Source organism: Orycteropus afer, unplaced genomic scaffold (genome assembly GCF_000298275.1).
Source record: "Orycteropus afer afer isolate SDZICR_OR568_19922 unplaced genomic scaffold, OryAfe1.0 scaffold00431, whole genome shotgun sequence".
NCBI classification, from domain to species: domain Eukaryota; kingdom Metazoa; phylum Chordata; class Mammalia; order Tubulidentata; family Orycteropodidae; genus Orycteropus; species Orycteropus afer.
In genome coordinates, this window is record NW_006922018.1 from 1,566,731 (window position 1) to 1,588,896 (window position 22,166).

Here is a 22,166-nt window from a genome sequence, read left to right on the forward strand (position 1 = left end):
AATACTGTATTAAATGAGAATTATTTTAAATAATATATGTAGCAACAACAACACATACACACACATTTAGGTAGTATATCCTATGAAATCACCAACCAACTTAACTTGCTCCGTGCTGTCGAGTTGATTTTTGACTCATAGTGATCCCATGTGACAGAGTGGAACTGGCCTATAGAGTTTTCTAGGCTTTTATGGAAGCAGATCACCATGTGTTTCTGCTGTGGAGCCACTGGGTAGTTTCAAACTGCCAATCATTTGGTTAGCAGCTGAATGCTTAACCACTGTGCTCCCAGGGCTTCTTCAACTTAACTAGAATACCCAAGGAGGGGTCCCTATGAATCAGGTTGTACTCGATGGCACATAACAACAACAACAACGGAACATTCCAATATGTTGTATCTTCCATATCTTTTCCTATCCTGTTCCCTGCTTGCTTTAATAATAATTTCATCACATATGTATATATTCCTAAATTATATATAATTTCATTTTTTAAAAATAGATTTTATTTTTTAGAGCAGTTTTAAGTTTATAGAAACGTGCAGAAAGTTCAGTTTCCATATAGTCTCACCCCTTTTACACATCATTTTATAATTCCGTTTTAGCTTTTATTTTTGATCTGTTAAACAGAAGTATAGTATTATATATGGTTTTTTGGCACTTGCTTCTTTCACTCAAATGTTTATTTTGTTATTTATCTGTATAGTTTTGTGTTACTGTGTGCTATTGAGTTGATTCTGACTCATAGCAACCCTATTGGACAGAGTAGAACTGCCCCATAGGGTTTCCTAGACTGTGATCTTTAAGGAACATCACCAGGTCTTTCTTCCCACAGAGCTGCTCATGGTGGGTTCAAACTACCAACCTTTTGGTTAGCAGCTGAGCTCTTAACCATTGCACCACCATGGCTCGTTAGGATAATTTCGTATAACTAGTGAAATGAATAAATTCCGTGTGTGTTTATGTGCAACATGACTTATTTTTCCATTCTCCTGTGATTAACTGCTATGGACATTTTTATTTCTATCTCCTGCTGAACAGGCACATGCATTTTTCTAGGGTGTTTTCCTAGGAGTGGAATTATTGGGTCATAATGGCGGTTCAAACCCACCAGCCACTCCTCGGAAGGAAGGTTGGGCAATCCTACTTCCGTAGTGATACTGCCTCGGAAACCCAAGGAGGGGTCGCTATGAGTCGGGGCCGACTCGACGGCACATAACAACAACAACAACAACAATGTTTGCCATGGAGAGCTCTGGTAGTGTAGTGCCTAAGGCATTTGACAGCCGACCAGAGGCTGGTGGTTCCAACCCACCAGCCACTCCTAGGAAGGAAGGTTGGTCAATCTACTTCTGTAGTGATACTGCCTTGGAAACCCAAGGAGGGGTCACTATGAGTCGAATTGACTTGATGGCAGTGAGTTTGGTTTTTTTTTTTTAAATATTTGCCATATTCAGTTATTAACTATAATGCTAGACAACAACCATCCAGGCTCTTACTTTATGATAGTCCTTAGTCTCTTTAACTTTGCTGTTTGGGACAAGAAGGAATCTGCTTAAAGATAAGAGCAAGAATGAAGCCAAGAATATTCTTTCAGGCCTAGCAAACATGTGGCACTTGGGTTGTCCTGTTCCCTGGCAAATAAAGGTAATCAATAAGTCACTCCTTCCTCCTGAACCCCCACTTGGTCTCAAAATCCCTTCCAGCAGAGTACTCCAGACAGTCACTGCCTTTCCACTCGAACTGGCATTTGAATTAAAGTCTATTTTCCATCCCTTTCAGGTGTTTTGTTGGGGCTAAAAGAGTACTAAGGTGGGATAAAATCAGCTTAACAAGGGGTTGTGCCTTTCTTGGACACAGATATTTTAAAGTGGATGAGTCAGCAGGGTGCTGGTGAGCTGTCAAACATTGACATCTTTCCCTCTTTCTCTCCACTCTGAAGAGCCTCTCGTCAGACCCCCAGTTCTCGGAGTACAGTGAATGTGAGTTCTCCCTTCTGCGTAGGATGGAGCTAATTCCGGAATTCATGATGCTGTTTTAGATTTAAGAGAATTAACCAGGTGAAGAAATGTGAAATGTCTTATACACGAGTATTGGAGAACCTCTTTTAAAATCAATAGGAGGGTTAGAACCAGAAGCTTTGAGCAGAAGTTACAGAGTCATATGTCAGAACAAAATGGGAGGAAAAAAGTCCTAGGAGTCACAGACCTGTTTAAGAATTCCAAAGGCCCTTACCTTTAGAGGCACCACTTCATAATACATCACAAAGTAGTTGTGCTTGCCCCTTTTAAATGGATTTTTATAACTTTCCTTTTGAAATTGTTGATTTCCACTTTGTGTCTTTTTTTGTTTGTTTGCTTTTTCATTTTCATGATTTTTTAGAACTAATAAAAGGTGTCAGGTTCCCAAACTTTTCCTAAGGCCACCTAGAGCTTTTGGACTTTTGACTTAGCGCTTCTATTGCCTGAGATGTAGAACAGGCCTGCCAGTGTTGCCTGAGGTGAAAAGAGTGTTTCCGAGGCTGTGCAGTTCCTGGTGACAACCTGGTAGGTATGCTGTATACAGAGAGTTGGACAACAGAATGGGACTTTGTTCATATGATCCTGAAGATCTCCTCCATCCGGTGATTCTGTAAGTTCATGATTTCTTCATTACATGTGGAGGACTCCAATTCCGTAAGAGAGGAGTGCCAGGCTAATACAGGAAGGGAGCTTATTCTGATCATTATTTTATTTTAACATCAAACATAAGAAATAGTATAAGAATTATAGTTGTGCACAGTTTTAGGAGCCAAGATACTATTAATTATTCCTTTTTAATAGTCCCCAAACCAAAAACCAAACCAATTGCCATCAAGTTGACTTCCAATAATGGTGACCCCATGTGTTGCAGAGAACTGTGCTTCATAGGGCTTTAATTACTGTGATCTTTCAGAAGCAGATTGCTGGGAAGGAAATCTTTTGAGACATGTCTGGGTGGCTTTGAACTGCCAACCTTTTGGTTAGTAGTCAAGCACTTAACTGTTTGTGCCACCCAGGCAACCTTACCTCTTGCCATCTCTAGTTGATTATGACACATGACAACCTCATACATTTCACGGTAGAACTGTACTCAGTAGGGGTTTCAGTGATTGTAATCTTACAGAAATGGAAATGCCCAGGACTTTCTTCAACAGTGCCACTGGGTAGATTTGAACTGCTAACCATTTGGTTAGTAGTCACATGCAAACCGTTTTCACCACCCAGGGACCTTTAATAGTCCCAGATCAACTTGGTGGCAGTGGGTTTTTGTTTTTTGGTATAGAATTTAGAATATATATAGTCTAGGACCTCCTAACTTTATTTAGTTTGGCACTTTAGCTAAGAAAACACCTATAACCGGAGTGTTTATATGGATGTGCATACATGCTTTTTATTTCTGGAGACAAGGTTCATAACTTTCTTCATTTTCAAAAAGATCCCCATGTCAGAAAAGGCTGAGGCCTACTCAGTTTGTTCAATCCCCTCTTACAGGTGGGGAAACTGAGACTTAGTGAGATGAAGGGCCTTTACTAAGTTGCATGGTGTGAGTCATAGAGCAGGACTGAGTGTTTGCATACCTTGTCCAGTCATCAACTCTCACTCCCTCAACAAGTGGGTTTTACGTCATTGCCTACTTAATTTTCTTTTGTTCTTGTCAGCCCAATTAAATATATTTAGTTTTAATAAAAGAAGCATTAAAACTGGTTGTGTCTTGGACTACATGACCCTGAGACTAGAAGAACTAGATGGTGTCTGGCTATCACTGTCAACCACTCAGAAAGGGATCAAAATAAGACATCCTGGAAAGAGTGGGAGAAAACTGTGGAACAGAACTCAAAATCATAAAAGTTACCAGGTTTACAGTCAACTACCCTGATGGAATGAGCTGTTGGACCTGTGGGCTTGGGACCATAGTTGCAGGGGATATCAAGCTCAATTGACATAACATACTACAAAAAACCCACTGTTTTACATCCTACTCTGATGAGTAGTGACTGGGCTCTTAAAAGCTTGCAAGTGCCCATCTAGTTACAACAATTGGTCTCTTTTTGTCCAGAGCAAAGAAGAATGAAAAAAAAAATCAAAGACACATGGAAACAATTAGTCCAGGGGACTAGTGGACCATATGAACCTCAGCCTATATGACCATGACACCAGAAGCTCTAGATAGTGCCCAGCTACCACTGTCAACAACTGGGAAAGGGATCTGTGCAGGAGATCATGAACAGAGTGGGAGAACAATGTGCAACAGTACTCAAAATCATAAAAACAACCAGGCTTACTGGTCTGATAGAGACTGGTAAAACCCCTAAGACCATGGCCCCTTGTTAGCCTTCAGGCCTAGAATTGAACTCACTTCTGTGGCTTCCAGCCAAACGATAGGCAGGCATCTAAAGTGAACATTTATACCAGTAGATGCACTCCTTAGAACAATTAATCATGGGAGATCAGAAGGGCAGTATTGGCACAGGGAGATAGGTCAGAGGGCAGGAATAATAGGAAAGAAGGACACAGGGAAAAGGTAACCACAGGGTAGAAATGGGAAGAGAGCTAATTCATTATGGGGATTGTAATCAGTGTCATGAAACAAAATGTGTATGAACCACTGTATGGAAAATGAATTTGCTTTATAAACTTTCACCCAAATCACAATAAACAAAATAAAAAAACTAAATGGTTCTGAACATGGATGAACCTAGAAAATGATATGTAAAGTAAAATAAGCTAGGCACAAGGGGATAGATATTATGTGACAGCACTTGCATGAAATATATAGAATAAGCAAATGAATAGACACAGAAAAGTAGATTACCAAGGGTGGGAGTGGGGGGGGGAGGAAAATGGGGACTTATTGCTTAATGGGTACAGACAATCTTCAAGGTGATGAAAAACTTTTGGAATTAGATAGTAATGAAAATTGTACAATATTGCAAATGAAATTAATGCCACTGAATTGTACGCTTAAAACAGGCAAAAGTTCAAATTTTGTTATATATATTTTACCACAATTAAAAAAAAAAGACTGCTTCTAGGATCTGGAAATGGTTAGATCAAGAAGCTCACAAACAAGAAATAGAAATATGCATACAATTAAAAAGAAAAATGCTTATAATAAATCAATGTATTAGTTTTTTATGGCTGCTATAACAAATTGTCAAACTTTATGGCTTGAAATAACATACATTTATTATCTTAAAGTTCTGGAAGTCAGATGTCTAAAATGGATCTCCAGGGCTGTGTTTCCTTCTAGAGGCCACCTACATTCCTTGGCTTGTGGCCCTCTTCCTCTGGCTTCAAAGCCAGCAGCATAGCATCTTCTTCCCCCTCTGACCTTCTGCCTCTCTCTTATAAGGACCTTTGTGATTGCATTGGGCCCACTCAAATAATCCACAATAATCTCTCCATTTTAAGTTCCTTATCCCATCTGTCAGTTAGTTATATTGTAGTGGCTTTTGTGTTGCTATGATGCTGGAAGCTATGCCACTGCTATTTAAAATGCCAGCAGGCTCACCCTTGAGGACAGGTTTCATGAGTTTCCAGTCCAAGACAGACCAAGGCTTGGTGATCTACTTTTGAAAATTGTTGTTGTTATTAGATTGCTGTTGAGTCTATTCCAAAAATAAACCAGTGAAAACCTATGGATCACAACAGAATATTGTCTGCTAGAAATGAGCCCCCTAGGTTGGACAGTACTACACAGTGGACTCAAGTATGAAGATGGTAAAGACCAGGCAACGTTTTGGTGCCATGAGTTGGAGTCAATTTGACAGCAACTAACAACAACAACCTTAATGACATCTGCAAAATCTCTTTTGCCATGTTTTTTAAAAAAATCACAGGTTACAGGGATTAGAACATGGGCAATTGGGGTGGGGGTGCTAGTCAACTTACCCCAACCAATAATATGAATTTCCTAAATTAATTTAATTAATCACAAAAGACATTATGAAGGAGTAAAGATAGTGCTTTTTTTTTTTTTTAAAGTTTTTTAAATAAAAACTTGACCAGTCCCTAAATGATCTAGGAGATTATATATCTGTACATCCAAAAAACAAAAACAAAAAAACCCAACTCACTGTCATCGAGTCAAATCTGACTCATAGTGATCCTCATTGGATTTCTGAAGCAGTAAATCTTTATAGAAGTATATTGTTCCATCTTTCTTCTGCAGAGTGGCTGGTGGGTTTGAACCACCTACTTTGTGGTTAGCAGTCAAATGCCTTAGGCACTGTGCCACCAGAGCTCCTTACTTATGTATACATGTGTAGACAAAAAGACAAAGGGACAATGAGAAAAGGTTGAGTACATTTTAAAGAAATTACTGTCAGCCAGGCTTTTTGAAAAACAAACCATTTATGAGCTTCTTCATCTGAGGACAGCTGGGCTTTTAACCAGCATACTTCCCGGGAATGCCAGGATTAGCCATGGCATACACACAGCACACATGTGGCCTTTTATCTGATAACAGCTGGTGAGTGGGTGGTGGGAGTCAAATGATGCTATAAATGGAAACAATTTAATAAAGGGATTAGAGAAATTCCTGAACAGTCTGTTCAGAAAATGAATGAAGAAGGGTTTGTTAAAATATTCAGGTTACAGCCTTAAACGTTTGTACTTGATGTTGAGAATAACCACTGTATATTTAGAATCATGCCTTTAATTTGGCATTTTTAACTGTGATGGCAGGACATGGTGGTGCCACATGATCATTTGTGAGCTGTGCTGTTAATTTCTATGAAATAATCCTTAAAGTCACAGTTTGGGAATAATGAATTATCTTTCAAACATACATTAGACCAAATGCCAGGTTTCCCCCCACAATGACATCATCTTCACTCATTTGCATCTTAAGATTTGTTTTTTGCAGGAGACTAGGACTGTGGCCACAGCCAGAGCTTGGGGAATGCATACAGATTTAGTGGGCTGTGTGAATCTTGTTAACCACGTGAGTTGTGGTAGAGAAAAGCTTGAGACCTGTTGCTTTAATAAAAGGGATGTTAAAAATCAATAGGCGGCCCCTCAGCCTGATCCAAGGTAGCAGCACTTCTTATGTTGGGGTATGTAGTAGTCAATGTAAACATGAATCCAGTGATGTCCTTGCAGGGTTGACATACTTGAGGTGGTGACATAGACCATTTAAAAGCCTCATTAGGTCAATGTCATGAGCAAAACAAAATATACTTACCAAGTCTGATCATGTGTCTCCTCTCAGGAAAAGCCTTCAGTTTGCCTATAGAATAATGATGTATTATTACTGAGAGTGACACCATGGTGGCTCAGTCGTAGAATTCTTACCTATCATGCAGGAGACCCGTGTTTAACTCCCAGCCAATGTACCTCAGCCATAGCTACCAATCATCTTGTCAGTGGAGTCTTGTGTGTTTCAGTGTTGCTGAACAGGTTTCAGTGGAGCTTTAAGCCTAAGATGGACAAGAAAGAAAATCCTGGTGATCTATTTAGGATCACCAGCCAATGAAAACACAATGCATCAGAGATTCTGGATAGAGTAGGAGAACAATGTGGAACAAAACTCAAAATCATAAAAAAAAAAAAAAAAGAGACCAGGTTTGCTGGTCTGATAGAGCCTGATGAAACCCCTGAGACCCCTGAGACTACGGTCACTAGTTACCCTTCAAGTCTGGAACTGAACTCACTGCTCTGGCTTCTAGCCAAACAATAGACAGGCATATGGGGTGAACATTTACATCAGGTAGATATACTCCTTGGAGAGATCAATCATGGGAGAACAGAAGGGCAGTGTTTGCACAAGAAGATGGCTAGGGGAGGGGGCAGGAGTGCAGGGGAGGGAGATACACAGGGAAGAGGTAATTACAGGGAGGAAGTGGGAAGAGAACTATTAAATTGTGGGGAAGGGCAGTCAGTGTCATGAAACAAAATGTGTTTGAACTGCTGCATGGAAAATGAATTTGCTCTGTAAACTTCCACCCGAATTACAATAAAAATTAAAAAACAAAACAAAACAAAACAAAAACCAACCCACAATGTATCACAATGGTCTGAGCCTGTTGGGAATGGGGTCCCCAGGAGTTGTGGGCAAGTCAATAGCAACTCACAACAAGAATAACTGAGATTGCATTCCAGGTCTCCCACCGACTAGTTATTTTCCTAACATTTTTCCCCTATGCTATATGCAGTGACTTTGCCAAACAGCCTCACCTGTGTTCTATATACTGCTGCAAGTCCTCACATAAAGAACTTTGCCTATCTCTCTCTCTAAAAGATCTTGACCTTCTCTATCAGTGCAAACTTAGCCCATCTTTAGAGAGTCAACACAATGCCTCCTCATTTCCCAGGTTTGATTGCCTTTCTGGATTCCATGTTTCCCCCACCTCAGAATTGAAATCTTCCTTCCTTGGATCTCTATAGCAATTTATCAGCTCTCATGGGCTGCGTGCCTTCTTTTGTGTTTATGTCCCCATCCAGTCTTCAGATTACTCAAAGGCAAGATAAGTGTCTAGTTTATCTTGAAGTGGCTGCAACGATGGGCTCCAGCACAGCAAAGATTATTAGGATGGTGCAGGACCAGGCAGTGTTTTGCTCTGTTGTGCATAGGGTCAATATGATTTGGATCTGACTCAAGGACATCTAACAACAACAACAATCACTTAGCTTGCTGCAAAGCACTTAATAAATGCTCAATAAGTACTTTTGAAAGGAAGGAAAGAAATGAGGGAGGTAGAAGAAAGGAAGGGGAAGAGGAATTTAAAACGTTGTAAAATTCTCTAGGTACTTGAGGGATAGGATGTACTTTGAGACTCCCCCCACCACATACACACCCCATTTTTGCAGGGATACCTCCTGGCAGCCTGCGTTTTTAAACAGCCAGGAAAGATGCAGCTATTGGTTCAGTCCTCTCCGGTTGTGTTTTTGGTAGCCTCATCCACCATGCAAGCACATTCTCTTTGCATTTATCTGTCCAGTTACCAATTATTTCCATACAAGGGGCTGAGCAGCAGCTGCCTTTCCAACCCTCTTGACTCTGACAGATGACGTAAGCCAGGCGAGTTGCAGAGAGTGAGTGGAGCCTCCCGTCTGGGGCAGGGCACCCTCTGAATTGCAGCTACAGCAGGTGGGCTTTATGGCTGCATCTACCCTCTGTGCTGGGAGCAGTGTTCAGCATCAGAGACCTGAAGGAGAATAATGTCCCTATGAGGATAATAATAACCACTACTCAAAAGTGTTGTTGTAAGATTTAAAGGAAACAAAAAAAGAATATCACCAAAACATCTCTTTGAAAGTTGGAAAGTGCCATTAAATGGAAGTTAATATCCTTGGTGTGGATGGAAAGGATAAGAGTAGGAGAAATGCCTTTGCTGAGGGTACCAGCTAAAGACCAACTGGGATACAAAAAGTGGATTTAGGACTTCATGTCTGTTGGACATTCTCCCCCGCTGGAGGAAGTAAGGGAAATGCCCTCCCCCCCCCCACAGGAGGTTCTCCTATAGTTGGGGTGTCTTCTGTCTGGCAGCTGCCTGAGAATTGGTGATTGCTGGAGGAAGCAGGACTTTAGGGGTCACCTGGTTCAACCTCCCCATGTTACAGAGGCAAGGCAGAGACCAGGCTGATTACTGAGCCAAACTCTATGCTGCTCATTTCCATATGTTATTTCATTTAACCTTCAAAATCAGAGAGGGGTGGGGTTACAGAGGATAAAAACTTCTTTGTAGTCTTCTTTTTTGCTTGATTTTTAAAATAACGAGTATGCTTCATTTAAGAAACCATAAAAGACACAAAGATCTAGGTATTGCTAGTCCCATTTTTACTTGAAGAAACAGAGAAGTTATGGGTCTTGCTCAAGGTCACACAGCCAGTAGACATCAGATTCAGGAGTTCCATAAAACCCATACTGCCAACAATGAGGTGAGATGGCCCAGAAGGACAGGATTTTATATATTTTTTTAACTTCCCTGAGCCTAAATGAAGGAGATCTGGTGGTGGCGTGGTTAAGGCATTAGGGTGTTAACCATAAGGTAGGCAGTTCAAACCCACCAGCCACTCAGCAGGAGAAAGATGAGGCAGTCTGCTTCTTTAAAGATTTATAGCCTTGGAAACCCTATGGTGGTTGCTATTAGTTGGAATTGACTCAACAGCTGTGGTTTGGAGCCTCCATGAGATTTCCTTGGCACGCTTCTCCAGAAGGAGCACCAAAAAACCAAACTCACTGCCATCGAGTCGGATCCAACTCATAGCAACCCCTCCTTGGGTTTCCGAGGCAGTATCACTATAGAAGTAGATTGCCCAGTCTTCCTTCCAAGGAGTGGCTGGTGGGTTTGAACCGCCAGCCTTCTGGTTAGCAGTCAAATGCCTTAGCTGCTGCATTTCTAACAAGCGCCCAGGTGATGCTAACGTGGCACCTTTGAGTAGCAAGAATGTACAGCTGGCCAAAATATGTCAATCCTGTTCCTTTTGGAATCCTTCTGGAGGATTCACATTTTTTGGCCAGCTCTTCATTCTTGCTACTCAAAGGTGCCACATTAGCATCACCTGGGAGCTTGTTAGAAATGTAGAATCTCAAGGCCCAGTCCAGACTTAAGGAACCTGCATTTCAAGAAGATCTCCAGAGACCTGTGTGGACACTGAAGTTTGAGAAGCCTTGCTTTGCATATTCTCCTCCTTCCCAGTTTCAGCCTCAGGGCTAAACCTTAATGATTAGTGTCAGGTAGCCTCATCTCAAAGAAATCTAAATTGGGAAATTTCTCCCTGGGTTCCACCAGCTTTTAAGGCTTGACTCTGGGCTCTATCAAAACTGTAGAATGGAATATAAACCAGATTTCTGAGTTCGTAGAAGAGTTCGGTGGTTATCATTTGGCACTCATTAAAAGTTCACTCTGAGAAAAAAATCATTCCAAATTGGTCATGTTTTCTTTTTATGAAAAGTAATTTAAACTTCACTATAGCAAAGTGAAAGGAGCTCTGGTAGCATAGTGCCTAAGGCACTTGACTGCTAACCAGAAGGCTGGCGGTTCAAACCCACCAGCCACTCCTCGGAAGGAAGGTTGGGCAATCCTACTTCCGTAGTGATACTGCCTCGGAAACCCAAGGAGGGGTCGCTATGAGTCGGGGCCGACTCGACGGCAAACAACAACAAACAACAACAACATAGCAAAGTGATTGCTCATGAGGTAATATGACAGTGAGATATTATTGAACTAATAGTGGAATTGATTTGAGGCCTGATAAGTGATTATATAAGTGATAATAAAAGTGTTCCTTTCACCCAATTGGGAATGAAGTCCATATTACAGCCTGTTGGGGTTCTATTTACTTCCCTCCTCTGGCAATGTTGTTATTAGTGACTTTGAAGCATGGGGACATTCTGCTGGAATTTATTCTTCTGGACTTACTATAGCTACAATTCATGGCAGATGGATTGCTATATAACCAGGGTCTGTTAGAAGTGTATTCAGTCAGTTCCTGGGAGCCTGGAGGTAAGTGATAGGTCAGATGCATGCTTTTCCTTAGAAAACTCTCCCTACTAAGAATCACATGCAGTGGTGTACCAAGGGCAGGGTGGTGATGGTACAGACCAAAAGGAAGAGGGTGTGGGATTGTCTATACAGAATTTAAAAACAATAAAACCAACTAAAAGTCAATCTATTTCTTATTATCACCATGTACCAGCAATTCTAAACAATGTTCCAAACAAACAAACAAACAAACTAAACTCATTGCTGTCGAGTTGATTCCAACTCATAGTGGCCCCTGTTCGGTTTCCAAGGCTATAAATCTTAGGAAGCAGACTCCCTCATCTTTCTCGCAGGGAGTGGCTGGTGGCTTTGAACCACTGACCTTTTGGTTAACAGCCAAAATCCCTTAACTAGTACACCACCAGAGTTCCTTTTTAAACAATAAGAAGATCTGGTGGTGTAGTGCCTAAGGCATTTGACTTCTAACCAGAAGATCAGTGGTTCAAACCCACTAGCCATTCCATGGAAGGAAGACTAGGCAACCTACTTCTGTAATGATTTATTGCCTTGGAAACACAAAGGGGGTTGCTATGAGGTGGATTGACTCAATGGCAGTGAGTTTGGGTTTTTTTGAGGGATAAAATATTCCTCTCTGAAAAAAATCTATGTTGATCTAAGTCTAACCAATTGCTGTTGAGTAAATTTCAAGTTAGCACATTTTAAAATTACTAATCCTCAAGGCACTATGCCACCAGAGCTCCTAATCCCTTACTGAATATTGTAGTTGTCTTAGGGGTTGATTCAGAGGACTCTCAGTTGTACAGCCAGCTCCTAACGTAAGTGGACTCAGATTCATGTGTTTGTTTAGAAACTTTGTAAGGTTCAGAATCGTTGGAGTTTGCATAGGCCACAGTTCATGTCTCAAATCCCTGGGATAGTCATCTTCTTGCATTCCAACTTGAAATAAATAACAATTATCAAGATGAAGAAGCAGAATTTCTGTTATTCTTGATGATCCCTGTGTTGCCCATTTCCATTCTTCTTTCTTTCCTATCCCTTCTAGCCTTCTGAACTTTTCCTTGGGCAAATGCTGGCTTTTTGATTGCAAATGGTTGATTGCTCTAAAGAGTGCATACTTCCCTGGTGTTATTGTTCACTTTATAGACTTGTCTATTGTTTGGCTTGAAGTTGAGTGAGGGGAGTGAGTTCAGTTCTAGGCTTAATGGGTGACTAAGGGCCTAGTCTTGGGGAGTCCATAGCGTTTTCATTGGCAGAGTTTCAGAAGTGTATTTCCAGGCCTCTCTTCCTAGTCCATTTTAATATGGAAGCTCCATGGAAACCTGTTCAGCATATAGCAACACACAAACCTCCGGATAGATAGTGGCTGTGCATGAAGTTCATTAGGCAGGAATTGAACCCAGGTCTTTTGCATGTTGTTGTTGTTGTTGTTATGTGCCATTGAGTCAGACCCGACCCATAGCGACCCCTCCTTGGGTTTCCAAGGCAGTATCACTACGGAAGTAGATTGCCCCATCTTCCTTCCGGGGAGTGGCTGGTGGGTTTGAACCGCCAGCCTTCTGGTTAGCAGTCAAGTGCCTTAGCCACTATGCTACCAGAGCTCTCTAGGTCTTTTGCATAGAAGGTGAGAATTCTATCACTGAATCACTAAAAATACCCCGTCCCTGCTAACAAATTTCAAATTTTTGCCAGAGAATATGATCCAGCCTTGAGACAGATGTGAGGAATTCATAGCTCCCGATCTTCAGGGGTTTGGAGATTCCATTAAATGATCAGGGTGTCATGTAAGCCCCGTGTGTTTTATCCTGCTGAGATGTTCTTGACGAATGACCTTCTCAAGCACTAAACACTCTCTGTGTCATAGTTAAGATGGGCTGTGAGTTCTGTTGCAATCCTAAATATGCTAGCTGTAACTCTATTCTTCCTTTCTCACTAAGAAAGCCTAAGGGAACGTAAGTGAGGAAGAAAAAACATTATTATTGGGATAACCTTGAAGCTGCTCCTATTTATAAATAAATACCAACCTTTCATGTCTTAGAATGCTTTATTAACAAATGACTAGCCACACATCTCATAGCAGAGTAGTATGCTGGGTGGGGGGCTGAAACCTGTCTGGGCCCAGGGAAAGCCAAGAACGAGCTTAGAGCAGCAGCCCATGCTGTGCCCTCAGCTTGGCTATGCACCTGTCTCTCTTCTTTGCTTGATGACATCCTGGACCACTGGGCCCAGTCTTTCAGCTGATCCTTGAGAATGGTGCCCTTGCTCTGGCTGCCAGATCTTGCTTATTTGCCCTGCTACCCTGCTATGGACTGAATTGTGTCCCACAAAAAGATGTGTTAAAGTCCTAACCTGTAATACCTATGAATGTGACCTTGTCACACTGGGTCTTTGAAGATGTTATTAGTTAACGTGAGGTCATATTGAAGTAGGGTGGGTGTCCTAATCCAATATGACTGATGTCTTTATAAAAGAGGAGAAGAGACGCAGAAGGAAGATGGCCATGTGAAGAGAGAGGAAGAGATGGAGTTATCCTGCAGCTGCAAGCCAAGGCATGCTGGGGCTACCTGAAACTAGGAATGACTAGAAATGACATTTGCCTAGAGCCTGCAGAGAGAGCATGGCTCTGCTGACACCATGAGTTTGGACTTCCAGCCTCCAGAACTTGAAACAATAAATTTCTGTCATTACAAGCTACCACTTTGTGGTATTTTGTTATAGCAGCAGCAGGAAACTAATACTTACATCTATCTTCTGTGACTGCAGACCTGCTGTAGATACATCAGGGGGCCACCAGAATGGTGTGAGCATTACTGAAACCCAACATGGTTCTTTGTGCAATATCACAAAGAACTGCGGAAGGAATGGGAAGTGTTTAGCTTGGAAAAGGGAAGTGAAGGGGAAGCATGGCAGGGCCCTTCACATTCTTGAACAGTTGATGTGACAAGACTTGTTCCATTGGGCCAAGATCCACAGGGTCAGATTAGAATATCAACCCCATTGTCATAGACTCGATTCTGACTCATCGTGACCCTACAGGACAGAGTAGAACTGCCCCATAGGATCTCTAAGGCTGTACATTTTTATAGATGCAGACTGCCTCATTTTTCTCCCATGGAGCAGCTAGTGGTTCAACTGATGACCTTTCCGTTAGCATCCGAGTGCTTTAACCACGGTACCACCAAGGCTCCTCATATTAGAGTATAGGACTATATTTCATGGGGAGGTAAATTCAAGCTTAATACAAGGAAGAACTTTGCAATAATCAGGGCTGGGCAAGAGTAGAACAGCTGTTTATAGAAGCAATGAATTCTTTTTCACTGGAGGGATCAGGATTAAAATGAAAGGCACAAGAGATTTCTGTTCTTGGATGTCCTGTTGAAGATCCTTCCTGAAGAAAGAAGGCTATAGAAATCTGTTGTTCTAAAATCTTGTTTTCTTATAGTTTTGATATTCCTGTTTAGACTGTCAACTCCATCCTAAGTTTATGTACCTACTTTCCTCCTGGGAGCTTGGCATTTCCCTGGTACATCACTGAACTTGTTTTCACCATTTCTTTGCCTCATTGGCCTAGACTTCTATTCTCCATGTTACGGGGGCATGCAGTTGGAGCCTAGAAATATTGTGCATCACGTCAGATTTGACATACTCTGGGTATCAAGTTATGTTTTGAAATAAGCTTTTTTCATTCTAGCATATGCCCTTTTGTGTTTGAATTATGGGTTTGGCATGGAGAAACATGCGGCTTTCTAATGGGAACACTGGGAGGCCAGAAGCATGGCTTTGTCTGCCAGGATAAGGGACCTCATATTCTACATCTCTTTCTCATCCATATAACGGAAATGCATTGCTGAGCTGAGAAAATACATCAGTGTCAGTGACATCAGTAACTTTGTGATTCTTGCAGTTGCAAAACACAGAACACATATGTCATGCTGTGTAACCCTCATTTTGTGGATAATACTATCATCTTTCATGTCTCATCACATTCAAAACCAAAAAACCAAACCCACTGCTGATTCTGACTCATAGTGACCCCCACTGGGTTTCCAAGGTGGTAAATCTTTACAGAAGTAGATTGCCCCATCTTCTTTCCACCATTTGAATTGGTAGGTTTGCACTGCTAGCCTTCTGGTTAGCAATCAAATGCCTTAGGCACTGCATCACCAGAACTCCTTATTTTGGATAGGTGTTATTTTTTATTTTTTGGTAAGGGTATATCATATTTCAACAATGAGAAAGACATGTTACATAAAAAGACCCCTCCGTTTGGTTCAGAGAGAGAATTTTTGCCTTCCTTGTGGGAGACCTGGGTTTAATTCCCAGTCAGTGCACCTCACGCACAGCCAGCACCCATCTGTCAGTGGAGACTAGTACGTTGCTATAACGCTGAACAGGCTTCAGTGGAGCTTCCAGAATAAGATGGACTAGGAAGAAAGGTCTGCCTCCTTCTGAACATCAGAAGAAACATTCTCTATCAACAAAAACCCTGTGGATCACAGAATCTGATCTGCAATTGATTGTGGGGATGCCAGGATCTGGCAATGCTTTGTTCCATTGTACATGGGGTCACAATGAATCAGAGACCAACTGAATCGCAGCCAACAACAATCCACAAAATAGTGCCAATGATCTGTGACTTTGACAAGAGGGTCATGAGGAATTTAGATCCATTCTATTGCCCTAGAGGAATTCCTAGATTCTTTAAGTCTTCTCTGATGTGTTCCAAGAATACTTACACTTCCCCTATCACAGTGCTCAACAGATTGTATTGTATTGCAAGTTTGTTTCTCCGGTAATTTGTGCCCAATACATGATAGTATACCCAGTGCCTTATAGGCAGTAGGTTATTAATTCATTGTTGAATTGAATTGAAGGGCATGAATGCAGAAGGCAATAGTGTCTTGCACATGAAGGTCACTTAAAAATAATCTGCTAGAGGACATCAAGCTCAATTGGCATAACATACTACACAAAACATTGTTCCACCTCCTACTGTGGCGAGTAGCGACTGAGATCTTAAAAGCTTGCAAGCTGCCATCTAGATGCAACGATGGGTCTCTCCTCGTCCGGAGCCAAGAAGGATGAAGAAAACCAAAAATTCATGGAAACAATTAGTCCCAGCGACTGGTACACCATCGGATTGCAGCCTCTATGACTATGAGACCAGAAGAAATAGATGGTGCTTGACTACTACTGTTAACCTCTTTGTAGGAGATCCTGGATAGAGAGAAAGAACAATGTGGAACAAAACTCAAAAGCATTTGGTAAAAAAAAAAAAAAAAAGCAGGGAACAGGTTTTGCTGGCCTGATGGAGCCTGGTGGAACCACCAAGACCATGGCCCCCAGCTGCCCTTCAGGTCTGGAATTGAACACACACCTGTGGCTTCCAGCCAAACAATAGACAGGCATATCAGTTGAGCATTTACCTGAGGTAGATACACTCCTTGGAGAGAACAAGCATGAGAGAAAGAAGGGCTGCTCAAGCACAGGGAGGTGGCTCAGGGGGTAGGAATGCATGGAGGGATGGACACAGGGAACAGGTAGCTATTGGGAGGAAGTGGGAGGGGAGATGTTGCATTGTGGGGAATTGTGGTCAATGTCATGAGACAAAGTGTAAGTGAACTGCTGTATGGAAAGTGTATTTGCTCTGTAAATTTTCACCCAAATCACAATTAAAAAAAAAAAAAAAAAAAAAGAAGAAGAAGAAAAAAAGAACTCTACATAGTCTACAGAATAAATCTAAAAATAATAATAATCATCATAATCTGCTAAAAGAATTGTTGCAGCTGGAAGGGAATTTTGGAAGCCCACGACACTAATTTTGAACAGGAGGGGTTTGAAGCTTAGAAAGACTCACATTAGTTCACTGAGCCAGTCCTCAAACTCAGTTCTTCCAATGGCCAGGGCAGGGCCCTTTCCACTGTGCCCTATTCCCAAACTTGTGTTTTCTCCCTCCATTTCCAGTCTTGTTGACTTTGTGTGCCACACCTGCTTCAAGAGGCAGGAGAAGCTCCATCGTTGTGGGCAGTGCAAGTTTGCCTACTACTGTGACCGCACCTGCCAGAAGGATGCCTGGCTGAACCACAAGAACGAGTGCTCAGCAATCAAGAGATATGGGAAGGTGCCCAATGAGAACATCAGGTCAGTGGTGGGCCCGGGGTGGTGCTTTGGATTCCCAGATGTTAGGTTGGGATGGTGGCAGTGAAAATATCTGCAGGCCCAAGGAAGACAGGTGGTGGGCTGAGTACAAGTCAAGAAAGAACCTCAAAGTACTGGACATGATCACTTCTTCCACTTATTCCCACAGATTGGGGAACCTATCTAAGCGAGAGAGCCAAGCTTTAGAATAGCCCCTGGCTAGAGCTGGAGCTGCCTACAGACTCATTTTGTATAGCATCCAAATGTTTGATTTTGCTTATTAATTTACCTCCTAATGTTAAAAATTTGGAAATTCTACAACTAAAAAAATCAGAGTTTCTGGCTTTTCTCAGAAAAAAATAAGAAGATTTGGCAAAATGAGCTGGTGCTCAATAGCATCTCTTCCCCCGCTTTAAACATGCAGAACAAACCCACTATTCCTTTTGGTTTTAAATGCAGCCCTCAACACTCATTACACTAGAAAGGGACTGAACTTCTAACAACTAGTCCTCTCCTGGTGGCCATTGCTAGAAATCTCAGGGCCAAGTACCTGTGGAGCCTCATTTCAAGAGTTTGCAAGACCTGAGGGCCCTGATGGAATAGGGACTTGGCAGGGCATGAGGCTGGACTTGGCAGGGCACCAGGCCAGCAGTGAAGAGCAAAGGAATAAGTGTGATGAAATTGGGATAATTTTTACTGCATGTGTAGGGGTGAAGTTGAAGTGCAGAAAGGAATCATTGTAACCTGGTAATTTTTAGGAAACCATAAGATAAAATGGCCTGATCAATACCCCCTACTGTTCCTTAGTTCAATCTGTTGAAATCCTACTTATTCTTCAAGGTTCAAATTTTATGACTCCTCCTATGATGGGGAGCACACTCTTCACTGTTGCAGTTGGTAGTTTCTTCTGAAGCTGAGTTGAAATCTTCCATCCATTAGCCTCTACTCTCTGTGCTTCACAATCATTTCCCAAGTATCTGGAGATAGCAGATCTGCCCCATACCCAACCCAGGGTCTTATCTTCCCTGATAATGGGCTCCATGTGGAGGCACCTTGGTTCCCAGGAACCTAGGGCCCCTAGAAGAGCATCTATGTGACCTAAACTAGAGAAGAAAGGAACTTATGCTTTACCAAGGGGGTCTCTCCTCAGGGACAAGTTCTGCCCAGGGCCACGAGACACTCCCATACACCTGACCACTCTGGAGTCAGTGGGTGGCAGAGAGAAATCAAAGTGCCCCTGGATTACAGGTTTCTTCTTGTGAGAATATTGTTTCCCAACAGTTAACAACAGCAAGTACACCCTTTCTGCCTCAGGGTGAGGTACACCCCTCTGCCTCACACTCAAAGCCCTTTGCTTTCTGGTGCTCTCTACCTGCCACCTTGTCTTTCTCTCCTTCACTCTAGCCAGGTCAGGTGACTCCCTGCCATGCCTGTGGTTGCCTCCCAGCCTTCGCTTATGCTGTTTCATTGCCTAGACTGCTTTCACTTTCTCCTACCCAGTCATTAGGAGTATGAATAATTTCACACATAATAGGATAGCCATTACCTCACTTTATCATCAAAATGAGTTTGGAGGTTAACATGGTAGGAAATATTGTCTCCACTTTACTGGCCTCGAGATGGGTTCAAGGAGGTCAAGTGACTTGCCCAAAGTCACACAGTATGTAGTAGAAACAGACTTATACCCAAATCATTGGACTCTTTATCCAGTGATTGTCCTAGTTAACCATACTATCAAGAAGGAAGGATCCAGGCTGCTGCACCTTACTGTGTCTTCAGACACCTTCTATGGTCTCCAAGACCCCATGTAATCTGGCCCCTGCCCACCCCTCCACCTTTATTTACTCTCCACTCCTTGCTCCCTGTGCTCCAGCCACCCTGGCCTTACTGCTGTTTCTGCATCATGACAAGTTCATTCCTTGTTCTGGCCCTTTGTACTCTCTGTTCTCTCCTCCTGAAGTGCTCTTTCCCATCTGCACAGAGCTAGCTCCTTGAGTTCATTCCAGTGTCATCTCAAATGTATCTCTCCCAAGAAACTTTCCCTGATCACCTTATCTTCCCCTTCTTGAACCATTCTCTATCAAGATTCTCTATCATGTATTGAGTTGATTCCAATTCATGGCAACTGCATGCGTGTCAGAGTAGAACTATGCTTCACTGAGTTTTCAGGGGCTGATTTTTTGGAGGTAGATCACCAAATCTTTCTTCTGAGGCACACATGGGTGGGTTCAAATATCCAACCTTTAAGCTAAATGTCGGGATCTCTGGTGGCATAGTGCCCAAGTCATTTGACTGCTAACCAGAAGGCTGGTGGTTCAAACCCACCAGCCACTACTCAGAAGGAAGATTGGGCAATCTACTTCCATAGAGATACTACCTTGGAAACCCAAGGAGGGGTCACTATGAGTTAGATCCGACTTGACAGCAGTGAGTTTTTTCTTTCTTTTCTTTTTTTTTTTAAGCTAATAGTCAAGCACATTAATCATCTGTACCACCTAGGGAATGCACTGGGATACCAATTGAAAGGTTAGAGATTTAAGTCCACCTCGAGGCATTTCAGAGGAATGACCTGGCAATCTATTTCTGGGAAAAAAAAAAAAAAAGTATCAGCCATTTAAAACCTTATAGAGCACAGTTCTACCCTAACACACATGGGGTAGCCATGAGTCAGAATTGACTTAATGGCAACTCGTTTTTATATCATGTTACCCTACTTTGTATTCTGTGTAGCACTTAACAATAGTTAAAATTATCTTGTTTATTTGTGTTTCTCCTACTATCAGAAGCTTCATGAAAGAAGGGGTTCTGTGTGTATAGTTCAAAACTAGCTTGTGTCCCATCCTACGCTTGGCACTCAGTAAGTATTTGTTGAACAAGTTGATGATGTGGCCACCTCCCCAACACTGCCACTCTCCACAGGCTGGCTGCACGGATCATGTGGCGGGTGGAGAGAGAGGGCACTGGGCTCACGGAGGGCTGCCTCGTCTCTGTGGATGACTTGCAGAACCACGTGGAACACTTTGGCGAAGAGGAGCAGAAAGCTCTGCGGATGGACGTGGACACTTTCTTGAATTATTGGCCACCTCAGAGCCAGCAGTTCAGCATGCAGTACATCTCACACATCTTTGGAGTGGTATGGACCCTGGCTAACCTTGCCTCCTCCAATGCTCCCTCCTCTCATTTTCTCCATCTTTCTTTTCTCTCATTACCTCCTCTCCCTTTAGGAGGGCAGGTCTTCTTACAGGAGAATAAACTAAAAAATCAAACCCACTGCTGTCGAGTTGATTCCAACTCATGGTAACACTTTAGGACAGAATAGTTACTGAATGTTTTAACCACTATACCACTGGAGCTCTTCAGAAGGAGAACAGCACTGAGGAATCCCCATCTGCCTGGGACAGTGACTTCTATTGCATTAGGAATATATCTAGGGCAGCAGACATCGCCTCTGGTATACTCTGCCTTCTATTTACCATACTTAGCAGAAATACTTGGTACTTTTTCTATTTATGGGCCCAGGGATGGGCCACTAAAATGACCCATTAAAACTAACATAGAGAATGAGCCAGTTCCTCATAAGGGAAGAGGAGAGGAGAAATGACAACAGAATTGCTTAATTGAGATGCTTCTAGACACTGCCAGGCCAGACTGGAGAGGGGAAGCCAAGAGATGGGCTGAAGGATACAGGATCCCATTCTTTGTCTTTCTGGCCTTGCTTACTTTGAGGTCACTCTCGCCCTGCCTGAAGATGGCATCCAACATACGAACTTTTATTATCTCTGAATGTTAGGTTTGGGAGGAAATTTATCTTCTTGCTTATTTGCACATTTAAAATTTTCCTCCCAACATTGGAAACAAAGACCAATAATCATCTCTTCCTGCCACCAGTCACTTTAGAAATGAAACCCTTCCTTTTCCAAGGACTGATGGGCAGGATGATGGGGATCCTAGAACAGTGCCAGGGAGCCAGGGAGCCAGGGAGCCGGGAAACCAGGGAGCCAGGAATTTGTGATAGCTGCTGCAACGGTAGGCAAAATGGCTTGCCTACCATGGTGGCTCTCACAGCCTTGAGAGCCTTGGAGGTGGGAGTGGGAGCCCTGTGGGTCAGGAAGCTCTGACCTGGTCTTTCATCTAGCAGGCCAGGCCCCTCCTGTGGTGCTGGTAAGCAGGCTGAGGGAGACAGGGTATTGTAACAACAGCAGCGTGATCACAATCAACATCTCTTGAGTATTCTTTATGTGCCAATTTCCAAGTATTATTTCATACAGTCTTTATAACAGTGAGGTGAGGCTCACACTTTTAATATTCTTATTTTGTAGAATGGGAAACTGAGGCCCAGTGAGGTTACATGACTCCAAAGGCCATACAGTTAGCTGGTATGCAAAGAAGAACTAGAACAAGCCTGTCTGGTACCAGAGCCTCTTATCTTAACAGTTATGCTCCAGGAGTTCTGGCAAGATGGCGGACTAGGCAGAAGGATTGCACAGACCCTCTTCAACAAAGAAAAGGGAAACCAATTAACACAGACACAGAAGATAATCATGGAACCCTGAACCTTGAA

The 22,166-nt window shown here is 42.5% G+C and overlaps 1 protein-coding gene across 1 annotated transcript in view; it reads left to right on the forward strand.

Annotated features, from left to right (window-relative positions):
* The window catches only part of SMYD1 (SET and MYND domain containing 1), a 66,918-nt gene that overhangs the window by 3,323 nt on the left and 41,429 nt on the right, over positions 1 to 22,166 (forward strand). The window contains exons 2-3 of the mRNA XM_007954097.2: positions 17,432 to 17,608; positions 20,525 to 20,738. Of these exons, the coding sequence (XP_007952288.1) occupies positions 17,432 to 17,608; positions 20,525 to 20,738 (391 nt within the window). The remainder of the gene's footprint in view (positions 1 to 17,431; positions 17,609 to 20,524; positions 20,739 to 22,166) is intronic.